At 39.1% G+C, this 19,929-nt stretch overlaps 2 protein-coding genes across 3 annotated transcripts in view; both read right to left on the bottom strand.

Annotated features, from left to right (window-relative positions):
• Positions 1–1,103: 1,103 nt before the first annotated feature.
• On the bottom strand, positions 1,104–2,177 carry LOC122091107 (VQ motif-containing protein 33-like). The gene has a single exon (XM_042660933.1). It carries the CDS (start codon positions 1,998–2,000, stop codon positions 1,413–1,415), a length of 588 nt encoding a protein of 195 aa, XP_042516867.1. The 5' UTR covers positions 2,001–2,177; the 3' UTR covers positions 1,104–1,412.
• A 4,489-nt stretch (positions 2,178–6,666) lies between these two features.
• The window catches only part of LOC122091291 (serine/threonine-protein kinase TOR), a 117,718-nt gene continuing 104,455 nt past the window's right edge, over positions 6,667–19,929 (bottom strand). For both annotated transcript variants that reach the window (XM_042661153.1, XM_042661152.1), the window contains exons 53-57: positions 18,549–18,621; positions 18,305–18,439; positions 8,559–8,735; positions 8,194–8,465; positions 6,667–6,934 (exon numbers count right to left, since the gene is read on the bottom strand). In XM_042661153.1, coding sequence (XP_042517087.1) covers positions 6,916–6,934; positions 8,194–8,465; positions 8,559–8,735; positions 18,305–18,439; positions 18,549–18,621 — 676 coding nt within the window. In that variant the 3' untranslated portion in view covers positions 6,667–6,915. The remainder of the gene's footprint in view (positions 6,935–8,193; positions 8,466–8,558; positions 8,736–18,304; positions 18,440–18,548; positions 18,622–19,929) is intronic.

Consider the following 19,929-nt stretch of genomic DNA (forward strand, 5'->3'; position numbering starts at 1 on the left):
CATTTACCATTTATTTTTTTATTACTATCTCATCAAAATTGAATGCTGTGGGTACTACATTGGATCATACACCCAAACTTTGGAACTTCCAATTTTTTCTTCTTTAAAGGGAAAGATTTGCTTTCACAAAAAAAAAAAAAAAAAAAAAAAAAAAAAAAAAAAAAAAAAAAAAAAAAAAAAAAAAGAAAAGAAAAGAAAAAGAAAAAAAAAGAAGAAGCTAATTTCCATCTCATTCCTCAACAATCTCAATCCAAAGAACAAGATGTGATGATTATCATCACTTTGATCATTGGATGATTGACCCTCCAAAAATACCCTATCAAAAAGACATGCCACATGGCAAATAACCCTCCAGGAGAGGGGACCACATCAACTTAAAATCAGTGACACTCATCACCCATGTGATGACTTATTAGTCTTCGTACCATAGGTGGGAAACCTCGACAAAGAACCACATGGGTTCTATCTCCACCGTACATATAAAAAATCGGACGGTCCAGAGCACATCAAAAGCCGCCGTATAGCTGCAAGTCCACCGTAAACCCGTGAACCTAACCCCGGTGGGGGCCCAGTTGAGAAAGAAACGTACACATTCTTAGGTGGGGCCAACAAGTAAGGGGCCCAGGCCCATTACTTGGAGAAACGGCTAAACTAAACTTTAAAAACAGTAAAGACTGCGCTGCGCGGCTGCTCTGCCAACGGCTCAAAAATTTTCAAAATGGCGTTGGCGAACGGTTCTCACATTAATTGACCAAGTCTAGTGGAGTAGTGGGGGTATTTGAAATTACGGAAATAGCCGTCACCTCATACAATTCTCTCGCATTTCGGTATCAGAGATGGGATTAATTTCTGAAAGAAGAACACAATTAAAACCAGTTCGCTCTGAATTTAAAAACTTTTTTGGAAGTCTTGGAAGAAATTTCAGAGATTGATAGTGAGTTTAATCTTGCCAATATATATATATATTTTTTAAAGAAAAATTATAAAGTGATGAAAGAGAGATGGTTTGATCATTAAGGCTATGACTTTGTTGGTTGGGGTTGCTCGATTGAAACAAAAGATAATATATTTTAGAAATCCAGATCGAATTCCAAGCGTAAAAGTCATAGAAATTTTGTACTTTTTGCCATACATTTCCACCACTAAAGTTCTCTTTCAGTGATGATCAACAAAGAAATTGACTAGTGAGAAATCGGAGTCGAAGAATAAGAGCCAGCAACTCAGAAACTCAAAAACCCAGAAACCAAGAACAGGGACATTTTGTTGGTTTTTGGAGTTTCTCGCTAAACCTAAACCCAGAAAAAGATCTTGGAGAACCCAACAAAAATGGTGGAAAAACCAGAACTTTATGGAAATCCTAGGACGTACATACCCTTTTTTTTTCTTTTCTTTTTTTTTTCTGCCAAAGCCTTTCACAGATCCCCAGATTGTTGCCTCGGAGAACTCAAAGGAAACAGAGGTAGAAGCTCAGGTGGGTCTGAACCTCTCGGGGTGCTTAACGGCGATGGATGCAAATAAAACCCTTTCTCTGCAATCGCCTTCTCTTCCTCCCAAACCGCAGGCGATGATGGAGACTCGCTACCCGAACCAGAGCACTGAACAGAGGACGACAAAGTATCGGAGCCAAGTGGGGTCACCGGACTCGGAACCGGCGACACGACCAGGTGGGTTTGGGTCTGGATTTGTCGAGGTGAGAACGGTGGGCTTCGAATCGAAGTAAGACCGAGCTTAATTTCGAGCTTCCTCATGTTCTGTCTCCTCTCTTGAAGCTTGAAAGCTGATCGTCGAGGCGCGACGATGTCTCCAGAAAGTGACGATCTTGAAGAGAATCTCGCTGGAAGTGTTATCGGAAGTTTTTCCTGCAAATCGTCGCCGGCACCGGTAAGTTTCTGCACGAGCTCTCTAAAGGTGTGAGTGTCCGCTTGAACGAAGGTTGTTGATGTCGTTGCTGTTGTTGCAATTGGTGATGGAGGTCCCGTACTACTTGTGTTCTTTTCCATTTTGTGTACTTAAAGGCCTATAGGGTTCTTCGCACAAACACACTGAGAGAGAGAGAGAGACAGAGAGGGAGAGAACAGAAGAATAGGTGAGACCTGTTGTTTATATAGAGGAAGTTATGGACCGAACAAGAAGACCAGTAAGACTAGTGTGAGTGAGTTTTTTATTTTTTGTTTCTTATTGTGTGGGAAGTAGTGGGTGGGTTTGGTTATGTGTGTGTGAGAGAGAGAGAGAGAGAGAGAGAGAGAGAGTGAGAGAGGTGGGCAACTGGGGATAGTGTGGGAACTTATCAGGTTATGGAGTTGGGGTCTAGCCGTCTATAGATGGTGTTTGAACTTGGGGTGATGAGGTTTGTGGAGCTTTTAGAAGTTGGTTTGAAAGGTTAGTGCGGGCGATGATTGTCTACCGCGGGTGTGGTGGTGCGATGAGCATCGGACGACCAAGACAAAATTGACACGTGCTTCGATGTTGTTTCAACCATTAGATACTCGTCGCACTGTGCAAAGGATTTTTTTTCGGTTTATGTGGGTGAGGGTCCTCCTTCTCTACCTCTTTGAGAACTAGGGTGATCATTTGTTGATTAGTAGATTAATCATGATAGTGATTGACGTATTCTTTTAAAATCTAAATGAATTTTTTTTATAAGAAGTTCTAGACCATGATGTATGCTATGGAATATTGGACCGTTAAGAATCATGATATAAATTATTAAAAAAAAGAAGAAGTAGCATCATATAGATAAATTCAATGCCATTATGTATGGTGTGGAATGTTGGATAGTTAAAAATCATCAAATAGATTATTAAAAAGAAAAAAAGAAGCATCATATAGATGAATTCAATGTAACAAAGATTAGAATGTTGAGATGGAGAAGTGGCAAACTGAGAATGATCATATTAGAGCTGATTTGGAAGTAGCTCTCGATGCATGATTAGTTACAAAAAGTTAGTTTGAGGTGGCATTACTATGTTTAATGGAGGCCTTTGGATGTTTCAATACGAATGAGTGATTTAATACAAATTGAAAGAACTAAAAGAGTTGAGGGCAAATATAAAATGACCTTAAGGGAGGTGGTGAGGAAAGACATGCATTGTTTAATCCTTGGATCAAGTATGACATTGAATAGAGCTAGCTGATTAGTGGGATAAGGTTGGAGAGTTGTTGTATTAATCATGATAGTCTTAGCAAAATATTTAGCTGACTCATGTTTAGATTATTTTAAGGGTAAAAGAAGGCTGCCTGTTGGTTTCGTAGTCCTTGCATGGAAACAAATAAATGTGAAAACCACTCTATCTTTGTAAAATAAAAAATCTCATCTACGCATATGCCCCTATGTGCACTCTCATTGGCCCATACTGCTTCTACGGCTATGCAATCTTACCCTTATTTTAATTATCAATGCTAAATAAGGTATTTTATAGGGTTGCATGGGTTTCGCTTTCTCTTCACACACCCATATACACACAATGTTCACTTCTACCGAAAAAAAAAAAAAATGTTCACATATGAGTAGTTAGTTATGGTTGAATTCCATCTCAAGGCTTTATCTTGAAACATGATTGGTAAAATTTTTTAGGTGGGGTTAATGATTGGTAATTAATCAGTCATGGATTGTTCATTATTGTTTAAATTATTAATTAAGCAAGAGCCGAAACATCTTACCACTTTATGGATTGTCAAATGTCAATGGTATAAGACTACAATCATTATTTTGTTTAATTTACTTTTCATTTGAACAGTTTAATCTCTCATTGTTTAATAGTTAACCACTGATCATGGGTTGTTCATTGAATTAATCACTCCTGGATTGTAATTCATTGCCACTAGTTAGTTAGCTAAACAAGAGCTGAACACAGGTAGTTCAAGAGACCAGTAAGAATTTTTTAAGGAAAAAATGACTATGGTTTGCAACTGCTCAATCTAGACGAATTAATTTCTCCACGGCAGTAGATGGGTTGATCCATGTGAAAAAGCACTCTACATCATCCCAATAGCCATATTTTGGTCTTTAATAAGCAAGAAAATTTGCTCAAACTCCGATTAAAAGGTTTAGTAAAATCACCAAATCGTCATCAAGATGAATACAAAGATCGTTACTTGATCGCGTGGTCTTTGCACAATGAGAGTGCATGTTGGAGCATCAATATAAATGAGATTCTTGATTTCATTGTGGGCGGAGCAGTTATTTCATGGATTCGTATGTCTGGACATAGGAACCATGCGATTAAGTAACGTTATTTTTCCCTTTTTTTTATTATTTTAACAATTATACCAATGAGATGCTTACTTGGTTCTCTATCATATAAAATAACCCATGTACTACCATGTGACATATAACGAAACATTATACTTCACTTAAACATAGTGACGAAAAAAAACCATATATATGTGTGCGAGAGACTAATCGGGTCCCCTTAACCCTAAATATTTTTTTTCCAAGTGGTCTCCTATACATGATGCAGAGAATCTCATCTTTCAAAATGCTCCAAAGAAGATCTATCCAGCAATCATTTTCCATCAGAACCATTATTATAAGCCGCAGTAGTCTTTCAAAGAGTATCTGCTGTCCCACTCCCACCCCCACCATTACCCAATCTCTCTCAAAATATTTCCTTTTCTGGTAGGCATCGATCTCTATCGAGAATCCAACTGAAATAAAAGCTAAGCTTTCGTCCAGCATTAGCGGATTGATGACGATTTCTTTGCTCCTTTATGTAACATGGATGCAATTTGTCCACTTGGATACCAATCAAATATAAGTATACCAATATATATATATATATATATATATCATTCTTGTGTTAATTCGGAAGCTAATGAAGGAACACATATGGGCATTAATAGAAGATGAATTTTTTGAATTAGACATGAGCGAAACATCTTATAGCAGCTACATGAGAGAGGAGCAAGTGCTAGTAGATATTTTCTTGTGGGTTAAAGTCATGATACAATATCAAAAATTTAATATTATTATTTGGACCAAATCTGGAGTTTGTGCGGCGAGGGTTTGCATTCATCATTTGTTTTAAAGTCAAATTAAAATCAAATCAACTCAAGCAATTCTTTTTATTTGATCAAACAACAAGAAAGAGGTAGAACTAAATCTAGAAGACATTCTATAAGACAGGGATATATCCTTTTTCCCTTTCCAAATTCTTTTAGACATTCTCATATCATATGAAAATTTTGGTTTGATAAATTAATTATAAATAGATTTTAATGGGTGAGTGAGCTGATTTGAGTTAGCTTTTTGTGCTATATTGGAAGATGGAAGACAAGTCCATGACCTTTTATGGTGTGAGAAAAAAATGTATTTCAGAAATAGAAATGCGTATTATAAAATGTAAGCAGGCCAATTTCTAAAAGCCAAGGCCGACAATTCCAATAGAAGAGCAATGAGGCAAGGCCTAGGAACAAGACAATGTTCCTCTGCTTCAAGTAAATTACAGGATGTGCCGTTCAGCTCACCGCCTTATCTTCTCTGCGGGTTTCCATGCTAAAGAGGTTCTCAATAGTTCAACATTCGCATTAAGGATGTAAATGGATAGTCGATATCTGACTTCGAATTTGCATTCATATTCGTTTAGAGGCATCCGTTTCCGATTAAAGAATATCTGAATTAAAATCCGAATTATATGAAAAATAATTATTCGATCCAATTAAATAATTAATTAATAATTCCATACTGTAATGTGACCACGATAATTGTGAGATGATCGGTAACACAGGTCACTTGCCAAAAATGATTGATCTCACACATGCTGGAGAGAGGTCGCTCATGTACGTGGTCACACAATATAGATACTCAAATATTATCAATGAAACGATCCCTGCAATTGGTGAAGTTGCTCACAAGAACATGTGGTACTTCTGGGAATCTTCTCAGGCAAGATATTTCAAAGATTGTTTACATGGTAAGCAATATCACAGAAATTCTCCGAGAATGGTGAGAACACATGGTTAGGAGTCTTATAAAGTGAAATTTAAACGGTCTAGCCTCTGAAGATAAAGCAACAGAGAGGATTGGAAGCATAGGTGAATAACACAGGATGGAAAAGAGGGGCAGCTTCAGGGTACACTTCACAGGGTTAGGTTTTTTGTCAAGTTGTTTCTGTAACTTGAAAGAAAAAAAAAAAGGTGTTCCAAATGTCTGGTTCATTACAAAACAGAAAATAATCTGGCGTTACCAAACATGTTTTTATTCTAATATTATTTCTTTGGGGGGACCTTAAGGGCCCATTTGATAATGTTTCAAGAAACGCGTTTCTGGACACAGAAACGACAGAAACGAAACAAAAAGAGTTTGATAAAACTATTTCATTTCACTTGTTTTCACCAATAGAAATTGAAATTTTTACCTATTTATGATTCAAGAAACGACCCACGTCGTTTCTAGAAACGACTCGTAACCATTCTTTCGCTGGTTTCTATCGACTTCCAAAAATATAACTTATCAAACACCTTCAATTCCATTTCTGTTTCTAAAAACGGAAATTTATGTTTCTATGATTTCTTGAAACAGAAACGACAGAAACGTTATCAAACGGGCCCTAAGTTACAATCAGCAAGGGATCGACAAAGGCCGCAAGACTAAATTATCAAAAGCACAATCCTGAGGGTCACCCCGCTCCACCCAGCCAAAAAAAAAAAAAAAAAAATCTTGAGAGGGAGAAACCAAGGTATCTGTAGAGCTTTATTCATCTTGTTTCTCAAAGAACATATCAACAGCTTTTCATATCATTCACTACTTACAACAGAAAGAACTGAAAAGTGAATTCAGGACAGCCTCTAAGACACATTTTAATTTCCTTTGCTCTAAAAACTCATCTGTACATGTGCATCATTCTCATACATAATTACAATAGCTGCAACACTATGTACACTTCATACACCATATATTTACAAATTTGTGGCTGCTCACCAAAATGGACACCACCTGAAAGAAGCCACATATGGATAAGACACCAAAAATGGTAAAGGAAATAGACAAAGGAAAGACTGTCACAAGCCTACAAAGTGGATTAACCAGCAAATAAATAAATAATACAGGGTAGCAGAAGAGATAATCTTAGTGTTTCACAGAGGTCATGCATTACAAATATGACATGGAAATAAATTTAGAACAGAAGTGCATTAAACAAATGTCATTGCAAAGATACAGCCACCAGCATGTGCTCTGTTCACACTACCATTTCCAGAGGCTTAAACAACATGCAGAAGCTTTAAAACAGGATTGTCTACGATATCTGATCGACAGGATAAGCCTCATGGTTATCTGGTCACTATGAGTTTAAAATTGTCACAATAGAAGTCGGGGAGGGAAAGAGTTACCACCTGAATGTTGTAATAGAAGTAGAACAGTCTTTCCTAGGACTAGGAAAGTTTATAGAGAACTTGCAACCCTGTTTATGGGCCCAATGTATAGCCTCATTAGAACATTATGTTTGCTCTCTCCACGAGAGTTGATCACCTGGTAAAGTTTATAACTGGTTGAAGCACAGGAGAAATTGCATTCTCGAATAGAAAAACTTGGGCCAGCAATGTAATCTTGTTCAAAGGTTCAAGAAGGGCGACAAAGTTAGTCTTCAATAATTAAAGAATTAAAGACCTTGCACATGCAGGAGCCTTGTCCACCGAGTACGCCCTTCAAACTATATAATAAAAAAAGTGAGAGGGTTCTCTGACCAAGTTGGGGGGGTGGTCTACATCTCCCCTCACACTGATTTTTTTAATCATTGTTTCTCTTTAAATTAATATAATCATTCATGTGAAGAGGCATAGTATACGTAGGTAACCAATAGAGCCTATTCCCTACTTTAAATTGGTAAAGGTGTTTGGAATCGTCATTCAGTCTCATGTTCATTGAGGCCTTGAATCAGCTTGTTTTACCTAATAGGAGCAAGTAAGCTGGCTTGACCCCACGGTAACAGGGTAAAATTAAGGTCGCTTGTTTTACCTAATAGGAGCAAGTAAGCTGGCTTGACCCCATGGTAACAGGGTAAAATTAAGGTGTTCAAAACCCCCCTCCCCCTCCCCACCACCCCCAAAAAAAAAAATGTCACTAAGTTCTCTTAACTTTTTGGAAATTAGTCTTATTCAGTAGTGATGGACTCAGCAGGGAGGATGACCATGAATGACAACCGATAAATGATATGTTGATAATGAGACGAAAGGGAAGTGGCGATTGGTACACACCCAACATAGTTTTGACACAGATTCTCATGCGATGTAGCTTGGAGAATCAACTTTTGAACCTGCAGTTTTACAGATAAACCATGATCCACTTCACGAGTATCTCCTGAAATCAAGGTACTGTGATCTACTGTGTATTGGACAGCACCAGTAGATCCCGACACTGAAGAACCAGTTGAAAAGTCACGTCCTGTAAGTTTATTACTCATACGAGCCATAACAACCACAGCACGCTCATTTAGAACCTCATTGGCATCACCAAGTTGATTTACAGCCTACAAAAAACGAATTAAAAGTAAGCAAATGTGCTGAGCACAAGAAACCAAAGTACGGAATATTAAGGATATAATAGTATAACCAACAGTCACCTGAAGAAGTTCTCTCTCACGAACACCCCGTTGAGGTTGAGGAAGTTGTTCTCTACTTGTTGCAGATTCTTCACTATTTACAACTGGCTGGACATGAGTACTTGCATAATTTGCCATTTGAGGGACTTCATTAAAATTGAAAAGTCTCCAATTAATGAGAGGATCATGTACAAAGGCCTGAAAATAGGAGGAAATAAAAATTATTACCTTTAGAAAGAAAAAAGAAAAATAAGAAAAGGGCACTTCGTCAACAACCAAATACATAACTAAATGAAGAGGACACCACATATTGGACAAATGCAATTGCAGTAATTAGGATTCAGGAAATAACTTAGATTACCTTTTCAATTCAGTCACCTCCAAGGCACTTTTTTACTTTTGGAATATACATAAAAAAAAGATGGGAGGGTTCTCTGAGCAAGTGGCATATGGGTTATGGGAGCACATCAATGAGGTGCGACAAAATGATATCATACCCTGCCCTGGCAGCTCAGAGAACCCTTTGCCCCCCCCCCCCACAAAAAGGAGAAAAAGATAACCTCTTATTAGTAAAGTATAACTTGTGCAAATGATTGTATCAAAATAGATCTCTGATGAAAAATCCAAAAAGAACTCAACACCTAGACTAGGGTCTAGGATAAATAAATCGAGCCCCAAAAATTAAGTTTATCTCAACCAAACTAAGGTTCAAGGATTAGGTTATGAATTTTGAAGGTATTACGCACTGCTTAATCCAGTAAGATACACTTCATAAAAACAAATAGCCATATTCTTGATACAAGAAACTTATGCCAAGACCATGAAAAAGAATATCTAAACATACTGGAAAATGAATGACTACACAAAGATGGAACAAATAAAAGAGGAAATTGTACAATTGCATAATCTAAATAAACTGCATATATGACGCAAAAATGTACACATGCAAAAAAGGAAGACCTAACCCACTCTCCTTTGATTTTGCTATAAATGGACTTTAAATAGCAACAACAATGAACTATGGAAAATAAGAGACATGTACTGGCAATCCATACAAAGTTTATCCCAAATGGACTAGATCACGCTGGGAAACTAAACAGAAACTGAACTAAATTGCGGCTGTACATTCAGCACGGATTAAAAGATAAAACGACACTGACGTAATAGAATCGTATTCATGTGCAAATCAGATTGAATAGATTTTCCTTGGTATGTCTTACTCCTCAGATCAACCTAATTTCAAAAATTAAGCCTCAGGAATCACTGTCGATTATAGCCATGGTTTAAGGAATTGTAGAATTCCTTTTAAAGACCACCAAAGCTTCATCTGCAGCCAATTTGTCCCTTAAAAGGAATTGACAAACAATGAAATAGGGGCGATGGAGGGCCTTAGGGAAGAGGGGGAAAATCAGAATAGTAGGGGGAAAAAAGGGGGAAATGCACATGCTCACAAGCACAAATCAAACTAATTTCATTCAATAAATACACCTCCTCTCAACACTAAGTGTATGCAAGTATATAAGTGGAAAATAATAAGACTCCTACTTAGACTCTTAACACTGAAACTGACTCCTACTTCTCTTACGTATCGTATCCCATACCAAAACAAACATGATAAAATAAAAGACATTATTAAATTAAACTACTACCAACCCTTGTTGGACCAAAACCTAGGCTGGACGGGTTCTTCTTGGCCCTTGGTTTCCACAGTCGGTCATGTTGGTCCAACCAAGTAAGTGCAGTTGTATCTGCATCAACTCTCCTTCTCTGAAGAGAACTCAACTCCGTTGAGTTTGGATGAGGTCTAAGAATGCCGTTCGATTCGATGCGCTTGAGAAGAAAAATACCAGCCGTCTTCTTGAGTTTGAGAGGGGGAAGATCCTTTGCTGGAAGGAACTTCATCTCAAGGCCACCATGCTGAAAAGGGTATGTATTCTCATATCCATAGTGTTTGACTTTCTTGTCGAACAATCATGGGCACCCCAAAAGAATGTGATAGACTTTCAGAGGGAGAACATCACACTGAACTTGATCAATCAGTCCACCAATGGAATACATGAGCAAACACCTTTCATTAATTTTCAGATTATTGTTGTTCACCCACCCAAACTAGTAGGGATTCGGATGAGGCTCAGTTTTAAGACCCAACTTGCGAACATCTTCAGCAACAACATTGGTACAACTGCAGGGGTCAATCACCATATTATACAAGTTATCATTGCATCGCACCCTGGCCTGAAAGATACTGTGACGGCGCCAATCGTCCTCCTCAGGAATCCTCTGTGTAGTCAAAAGAGGACGAATCACATAAAACGGTTGAGGCTCACCATCACTGTCACCATCATTAATCTCATTAGGCTCACGATCACAATCAGCCTCCAGATTTATTGTTCCTGTATTCGGTTGCTCTTCTGGTGCATAGGGTATAAAATTGTCCTTGTCGATGTATGCTAACCGGTTAGGACATTGATTAGCTCTATGCCCATACCCCTTGCATGAGAAACATTAAATAGCCTCCTTTAGAAATATTGAGTTCCTATCATAACCACGTTGAGGTGAGGAGCATGGATGATTAGGCCGTGGAAATGACATGTTTGAATCACGTCAGGGTGGAGAATACAGCCGGCTAGGCCGTGAAGATGACATAGATGTAGCACTAGCCTGTGGTCTGTTGATTGACTTTTCCTGTGGGGATGACTGTGGCTGAATAGAAATAGAATCCCTAGGAAAAACATCTCTAAATGGCCTCCGATTGTGTAGGCGTTTCAGACTTTCCTCAACCTGATATGCTACTTGTACAACATCTTCCATTGTAGGCAGTCGGCTAGACACAAGGACAATACTAACTTAAGGATGCAAACCATTGATTGTGCTACCAATACTTCTTTATCCCACTCAAAATCAGAACGAGTGGCCAAATAATAAAATCTAGCAACACACTCTTCAACGGAAAAATTCTCCTATTTCAACTATGCAAACCTGAGGTGCATGCGTTGCTTGTAATCATAAGGTGAGAATCTCCGGTTTATGACTTCATGCATTTCAGCCCAAGTAGTGACTAAACCAATGCCTCGAGTTTGGTTCTGTTGCTGCTGCTTGATTCACCATACTCGGGCCGTGCCTTTCAGTTTGGCCTCTGCAAATAAGATCTTTCGGGCCTCAGTCAACAACCCATACCATCTGAAGAACGTCTCCAAGCAGTGAATCCAGTCAAGGTACAGTTCTGGATTGTTATCTCCATAAAAATCAAGAACATCTAATTTTGCTGCTCTTTTCGCTCCATCATATTTACCAGTTCCATATGGTGGTGCTGGAGGTGGTGGGGGCGGTGTATGATGTGGTAGAGGTGGTGGTATTGGTACTGACGGATCCTGTGGGTTGGTGTTAGAAGAATCCTTAGATTGAATGGGACTCTTTCCTTTACTTGCTGCCACCAAACAATAAATAGAAACTTGCATGGATTCCATCATTGTCTTAAGGGAAGTGACAACGGTAGTAAGAGCATCAATTTCTCCCTCATAGGAATTCAGCTGTTGAACATCTTCACTATTGACTACCATGGTGGAGATAGGCAAGATTACACTCAAATATGATGACAAAATAGTAAATAAAGGAGGTTTAAAGAGCAATGGCAGAATGGTAAATAACTCTTTTTTTTTTTACAGGGATGGCTGAATTGGAAACATTGAAAGTTCACTTTAAATCCAAAGGAATAATATCATGTATGCACTTAAGGGTATACTTGGAAGTGACTAAAAAATTAGGACAAAAAGAGATAAAAAAAAAAGGTGATAAGGAGATGAAAGAGGGACCGAGGGTGGGTTTTACCGACAAAGAAGTGATCTCCTTATTGGAGATGGAAATCTAAGAAGCCACAAGTGGAAGATCGTGGGTTCTCTGTTGCGAGAAGGGTAAGGCCTCGTGACTTCGACGGTAGGGAGCAACGGCGGAACTCCAGGGAGCTTCGGCTACCAACGGTGGGAGCTTCTGAAATTAGGTATGCTCTTCTTCACTGCCTTCTTTTGCTTCTTCTTCCTTTTTCTTTTTTTTTCTTTCCTAGTTCGATCTTCCCTCTCAGCTCTTTTTTTTTTTTTTTTTTTGTTGTTGTTGTTGTTGTTGGAACCCTAAAGAGGGGTTCGACTGAGAAGAGGTCAAGAGAAAAAGGAGAGCTCTTCTCGCCTGCTTTTCTTCTCTTCTTTGACTTCGTTTTTTTTTTCTCTTTTCTTTGGTGCTATTGGAACCCTTGATCGAAGGCAACAGAAGGCAGGGGGTTGCAGTAGGGTTGAAGGGATGGGGTGGGTTAGAGGTGGCGGTGGTTTTTTTTTCCCTCAAATCTCTATAGGAACCAGAATAGAGAATGGACAGGGAAGAAGAGAGAATGGGGGATGGGGATCCTTTGGCTCTGATACTAAATTGATGGGGGGCCTTAGGGAAGAGGAAGAAAATCAGAATAGTAGGGGGAAAAAGGGGGAAACACACATGCTCACTGATGCAGATAAGGAGGCACTTACCTAGTTAGACCAGTATAACTGGCTGTGGAAGCCAAGGGCCAAGAAGAACCGGTCCAGCCCAGGTTTTTGGTCCAACAGGGGCTGGTACTAGTTAGTTTTATATTATGTCTTTTATTTCTCATGTTTGTCTTTGGGTAGGATACGTAGGATTTTCTCATGTTTGTCTTTGGGTAGTATAAGTAGGAGTTTATTTTAGTGTTAAGTCTAAGTAGGAGTAGTCTTATTATTTCCCTTTAAATACTTGCATAAACTCAATGTTGGAGATTAGAGTTAATTTTATTTAAAATTAGTGAATTCGTGCGTTGTGTGATTCCCCTTCCCCCTCTTGTGCGATTTTCCCTCCTCTCCCCAAGGATACCCCATTAATTTAGTATCAGAGCCGAAGGATTCCCATCCCCCATCTCTCTTCTACCTGCCCATACATTATTCTGGTTCCTACAAGGACCGAGAACAGTAAAAATAAATAAAAATAAATAAAAAGTAAAAAAATTTGATTATGTCTTCTCTGGACAGAATCGACCCCTCTGTTTTCACCGCCCCTCCCCTTCTTTCTAACTTCCATGGTCGAACCTCTTTTCTAGGGTCCGACAACAAAAAAAAAAAAAATCTATATATATATATATAGAAAAGAGAAGAAGACGCAGCGGAAGAAGCCGAGAAGAGAGAGCAATAGAAGGCAGAAGAAAAGACGAAGAAGCGAAGACGAAAGAGAGGAAGAACAGAGGACATACCTACGTCGAAGTCCCATCGTGAGCCACCTTGCCTTGGTCAAAGTTGACTCGCCACCGTTGGTCACCCTCCACTTCCACTCTCACAGCAGGTTCATCGAATTGTAGGCGTCTCAGTTTCTGGCGTCGATTCCTTTTGAAAAAAACAAAAAAACCCTTCTTGGTCTCTCGTCTCCAAGAAGGAGATCCCTGGCTTCTGTCAATAATCCCAAACCCGACCCCGATAACCCTTTTCTCCCTTTATATTTTCCCACTGTGCCCCTTTGTTTCTCTTTAATTCTTTTATCCACCATATTTTTCCCTTATTTCCACTTATATCTCTACCCAAGAAGGAGATCCCCGGCTGAAAACCGGTCCAAACCAAACCGAACCGAACCATAACCAAACTGAATGAAACCGATAAAAAAATAAATGATTATGAGATTATAAAATGGTGAATTGACTATCCATTTTTTACAATATTAGTGAGAATATTTTTTATTGTAAGGGGAATTGCTACAAATCATTGAATATTAGGTTATGAATAGATAAATTGATTTGTAAATTGTAATAATGCTTCAATTGATTTTCTAGTTCACTATAAAAAACTAGTTGGATAGTTAATGAATGATTGAATAATAGGATTCATTTTGTGATTTCAATATTAGTTATCTTCTTAGTAATTTGTCATCCATTGGTTTCAATATTAGTTATCTTTCCCTTACAATGATAAACCATGATTTAATCATAAATTTAAAGTGTTTTTTTGGTCAAAACTTGTCACTATAAGTTATGAATATAAGATTTCATTATGGTTCAAGCATAATAATAAACCGATCTAAACCGGTATTAACCTGATATGAAAAACCGAAATAAACCAAAACCAAACTAGACTGAAACCGAAACCAACCGAAAACCAAAGTTCCTTAAAGGATTGGTTTTGATCTCCCTCATTCCTAGACCGAAACCGATTCAACCCGATCGAAACCAAACCGAACTGACCGATTGACATCCCTATACCCCACTCCACAGGATCCATCACCACCACTACCATCATTGCCACCACATCATACACCACCACCACATCATGCACTGCCACCATCACTTCCACCACCATATGGAACTGGTAGATATAATGATGGAGCAGAAAGAGTAGAAAGATTGGATGTCCTTAATTTTTATGGAGACAACAATCAAGAACTGTACCTTGACTGGATTCACAGCGTAGAGACATTCTTCAGATGGTACGGGTTGACTGAGGCCTGAAAGATCCTATTTGCAGAGGCAAAGTGAAAGGCACGGCCCGAGTCTGGTGGATCAAGCAACAACAACAGAATCGAACCCAAGGTATTGGTTTAGTCACTACTTGGGCTGAAATACATGAAGTCAAGAACCAGAGATTCTTGCCTTCTGATTACAAGCAACGCATGCATCTCAGGTTTGCACAATTGAAACAGGAGAATTTGACCGTTGAAGAGTATGTTGCTAGATTTTATTATTTGGCCACTCGTTCTGATTTTGAGTGAGATGAAGTATTGGTGGCACAATTCTGCAATGGTTTGCATCGTCAACTTAGTGCTGCCCTTGCATCTAGCCGACTGCCTACAATGGAAGATGTCATGTAAGTAACATATCAGGTTGAGGAAAGTCTGAAACGCCCATACAATCGGAGGCCATTTACAAATGCTTTTCCTAGAGGTCCTAGTTCTACTCAGCCATAGTCATCTCTACAGGAAAAGTCAATCAATAGAACAAAGGCTAGTGCTTCATCTATGGCATCTTCACGACCCAGCTGGCCATATTCTCCACCTCGACACAATTCAGACATGTCATCTTCATAGCCTAATCATCCACACTCCTCACCTCAGCGTGTTTATGACAGGATCTCAGCATTTCCAAAGGAGGCTATTCAATGTTTCCAATGCAAAGGGTACGAGCATCGAGCTAATCAATGTCCTAACTGGTTGTTAGCATACATCGATAAGGACAACTTTATGCCCTATGTACCAAAAGAGCAACCGAAGGCATAAATCTGGAGGCTGAATGTGATCGTGAGCCTAATGAGATTAATGATGGTGATAGTGATGGTGAGCCTCAATCGTTTTATGTGATTCATCCTCTTTTGACTACACAGAGGATTCCCGAGGAGGACGATTGGTGCCGTCATAGTATCTTTCAAGCCAGGGTGTGATGCAATGATAGCTTGTATAATATGGTGATTGACCCCTGCAGTTGTACCAATGTTGTTGCTGAAGATGTTCGCAAGTTGGGTTTTAAAACTGAGCCTCATCCGAATCCCTACTAGTTTGGGTGGGTGAACAACAATAATCTGAAAATTAATGAAAGGTGTTTGCCCACGTATTCCATTGGTGGACTGATTGATCAGGTTCAGTGTGATGTTCTACCTCTGAAAGTCTATCACATTCTTTTGGGGTACCCATGATTGTTCGACAAGAAAGTCAAACACTGTGGATATAAGAATACATACTCTTTTCAGCATGGTAGCCTTGAGAGGAAGTTCCTTCCAGCAAAGGATCTTCCCCCTCTCAAACTCAAGAGGACAGCTGGTATTTTTCTCCTCAGGCGCATCGACTCGGACGGCATTCTTAGACCTCATCCAAACTCGATGGGGTCGAGTTCTCTTCAGAAGAGGAGAGTTGATGCAGATACAACTGCACTTACTTGGTTGGACCAACATGACCGATTGCGAAAACCAAGGGCCAAGAAGAACCCGTCTAGCCTAGGTTTTGGTCCAACAAGGGCTGGTAGTAAGTTTTATATTATGTCTTTTATTTCTCATGTTTGTCTTTGGGTAGGATAAGTAGGAGTTTATTTCAGTGTTAGAGTCTAAGTAGGAGTAGTCTTATTATTTCCCTTTAAATACTTGCATAAATTCAATGTTGGAGATTAGAGTTAATTTTATTTAGAATTAGTGAATTCGTGCGTTGTGCGATTCCCCTTCCCCCTCGTGCGATTTTCCCTCTTCTCCCTAAGGCTACCCATCACTCACAAGCACAAATCAAACTAAATTCACCTCCTTTCAACACTAAGTGTATGCAAGTAGATAAAGGGAAAATAATAAGACTCCTACTTAGATTCTAAAACCAAAACTGACTCCTACTTCTCTTACGTATCCTATCCCAAAACAAACATGATAAAATAAAAGACATCATTAAACTAAACTACTACCAGCCCTTGTTGGACCAAACACCTGGGGGATAGGTTCTTCTTGGCCTTTGGCTTCCACAGCCGGTCATACTGGTCCAACCAGGTAAGTGCAGTTGTATCTGCATCAAGGGGCATGCCTATTTTTCATTTCTAGGCCATAGTGACAAATCAAATACTGCCATGTGTGTCCATACTACCAGATTCTTCACGCATAGTCGTCGTGGCGTCTAGGCAACCCAAGGCATTGGATGGGGCATGGGCTTCAAAGCGACACCAAGGCACCCAAATGTCTAATAGAGAGAACGTTCCTACACAATAATTATATGTGGTGATGTAAGGAGGAAATATAATTCTAGGATCTCAGTGATTGCCTAAAGGAAGAAATGAAGAATATAAGTTTTAAGGTTGCCTTGTTGACACAAATGCATGTCCATCCTCATTACATATAAATATAAGCGATGAAAAATGGCAGGGAACCATGTCACTACATCCCAGATTTCACCAAATTTCATAATACAGCATAGCTCAGCTGCTCACCTCTACTAAACTAAGACTTAACTAATTGTGTTTTCCATTTCTATCTAGAGCCACAGCAGCTACCAACTCTTAAGCACATGAATAGTTCTTCAAACCCCGATCATTTTCGGCTTTTCCTTCAGCCTTTGAAGTTCTACAAAGTTCAATTTGCAATATGTTACTCAGTGGTGCATTTGCCGGTCCTTGTTACACATGTCCAAACCATTTGATTGACCTTCCCCCATCTTTTCACCTATTTGTGCAACCCCTAAGTTTTGAAAAGCGAGAATCAATCCACATAGGCTTAGTAATACATTTGGACTCAAAATTAGCAAATTAAGGCTTTCAAGTCCTAATAGCTAAACTAGAGAAAATCAAAACTTTGACAATGTTACCACCAAGGTGGTAAGCTGCTTGGCTAATTTGCAACCGCCGGTTCAAAGGTGGTTGCCAGCTAATTGCCCACTGACTACATTTTTAGCTCGTTAATTCTTCAAAGATTCATATAACATCATCCAATCCTCTATTGTTTATGAAAATTTAGGATCAAAAGGTCCAAATGCTCCATCAGCCCACAATTTTCATGGAAAAGAGGAGTAAATAAAATAAGCTGAATTTTCCTTTAATATAGAACATTTTGGAAGGCCAAATCAATCCTAAAACCTTCAAAGTTCTTAGTTAATTCATAAATGGGAAGGTGAATCTTGCCATCTTGGAAAGGCATGTCATTAATTGTCACTAGATTCAGGTCAGGCTGGAATTATCCAAATAGACACCTTTGTGGCTGATTTTTGTGAATGTGTTACCTGTCGAGCAATATGGCTAAGAAGAAGAATTACCAAACAAGTGAATCTTTTTTCCTTACCTCCATCATAGCCATCACACTATCCTTATTTGTTCGGAGGACTTGCATCACATTCTCGCAAGTTGAGCGGAAGTTGCCCTCAATGCCACTAACTTCCATGGCTTTCACAAGCATTCTAGTCAAACGGAAGGGAACCTGTGCCAAGATTTTTAATATTGGGCTTAACATATTTAAGTTGAAACTAAGGAACCATAAACATGAAATGCTTAGAATGAAGTAACATTTGGCATGTGGTATACCATACCTTTTCTGGGAACTTTTCCCTGTTCATTGAAGCTTCAAAGCAGTCTCCAAAATCAATATGCAGGATCTTCCCACTGCGAAACAATATAATAGTTAGTTATGATTCAAGGACTCTTACCTGCCAAATCATTCTCTCTGAATAAAAAGAAGGGGCAATTACTACCACTCCCCTACACTTAGCCTATATTTACTAAAATTCCCCTAGCTTTAACTTTTTTTCTGATACTACCCTACATTTGAACTTTTACCTCACCTTCTCCCCTGCTCTTTTTAAGTATAAATACCCAGATGACCCTTTATTTTCACCTGTTAACTTGTTCATCTCCTTTCCTTTTTTAATTTTTTCCTCTCTCCTACTCTTCCTCCTCCTCCTACTACTACTTTGAACATGGCTAAAGGCAGCCCTGCCTCACCCTCCCCTGTCCTCGCCCAAGCCCTCGCCCCCCAACCAAGCTGACTACAAGCCTGCAACCTAGGGGATTGATGAATGCATTATTGTTATTTTAGGTAGTTAAGTGCCGCAAGGGCACATTAGCCTCTTCCCCCTTCCACCGACCTTATTTAATGAGGGGTGGCTGAAGGGGGGAGGGGCATACTTGCAATTTTCCTTTTACTTTGTTGGTTATAAATAAAGGGCTTGTGTGATCAATTAGGTCATTCAAGCATTCTCCCCATTCATGCTGTTAACATGATATCAGAGCCTAATTTTCTGATCTAGGGTTTTCAGCCTTCCCTTCTCCTCTTCCAAAAATCGCAAGCCTCCATCTTCACATCCTCCATCCTCTCCTACCTTGTCTCCCTAATTCCCCATAGGGCAGCACTACTGAGCTGATTCATATGAATCTAGTTGCTGTCCTATACAACACCTCAATGTTTTAAACCCCCAAACCTTGCAAACTCTCTGCGATTTTTTTATTCTTCTTATTTTGGAGTTTGTTTCTTCCTACTTCTATGAACAAATCTTCAACTATTGAAGATCAAGTACAGCAACTTGGAAGGACTCATCACTACTGGCAAGATTGAAGCCCATCCAAATATGCAATTTCCTAAAAATTAAGGTTTTCTCTCAAAACCCTTATCCCATATATTTTTGAGGTTCCCCTTCAGAATCAGTTGATATTTGGAGGAGACCTTCCTCACCCTTACAGAGGAGATCGACCAGCCCTGTGTCTCTACCTGCCAAGTTTGTGTGTTTGATGCTCATCTTCTTAAAAATTTAGGGGTTTTCTCCCAAAACCCTAATTTTCCTATCTCACCAGTTCTTCATGAGAATCAGACAACTTTTGGAGGAATGCTTCAACTTTTGAAGGAGTGCTTCATTACCCTTACAGCCTTGAAGGGGGGGCATACTTGTCATTTTCCTTCTTCTTTGTTGGTTATGA

This window comes from Macadamia integrifolia, chromosome 10 (genome assembly GCF_013358625.1).
Source record: "Macadamia integrifolia cultivar HAES 741 chromosome 10, SCU_Mint_v3, whole genome shotgun sequence".
Taxonomy (NCBI): Eukaryota; Viridiplantae; Streptophyta; class Magnoliopsida; order Proteales; family Proteaceae; genus Macadamia; species Macadamia integrifolia.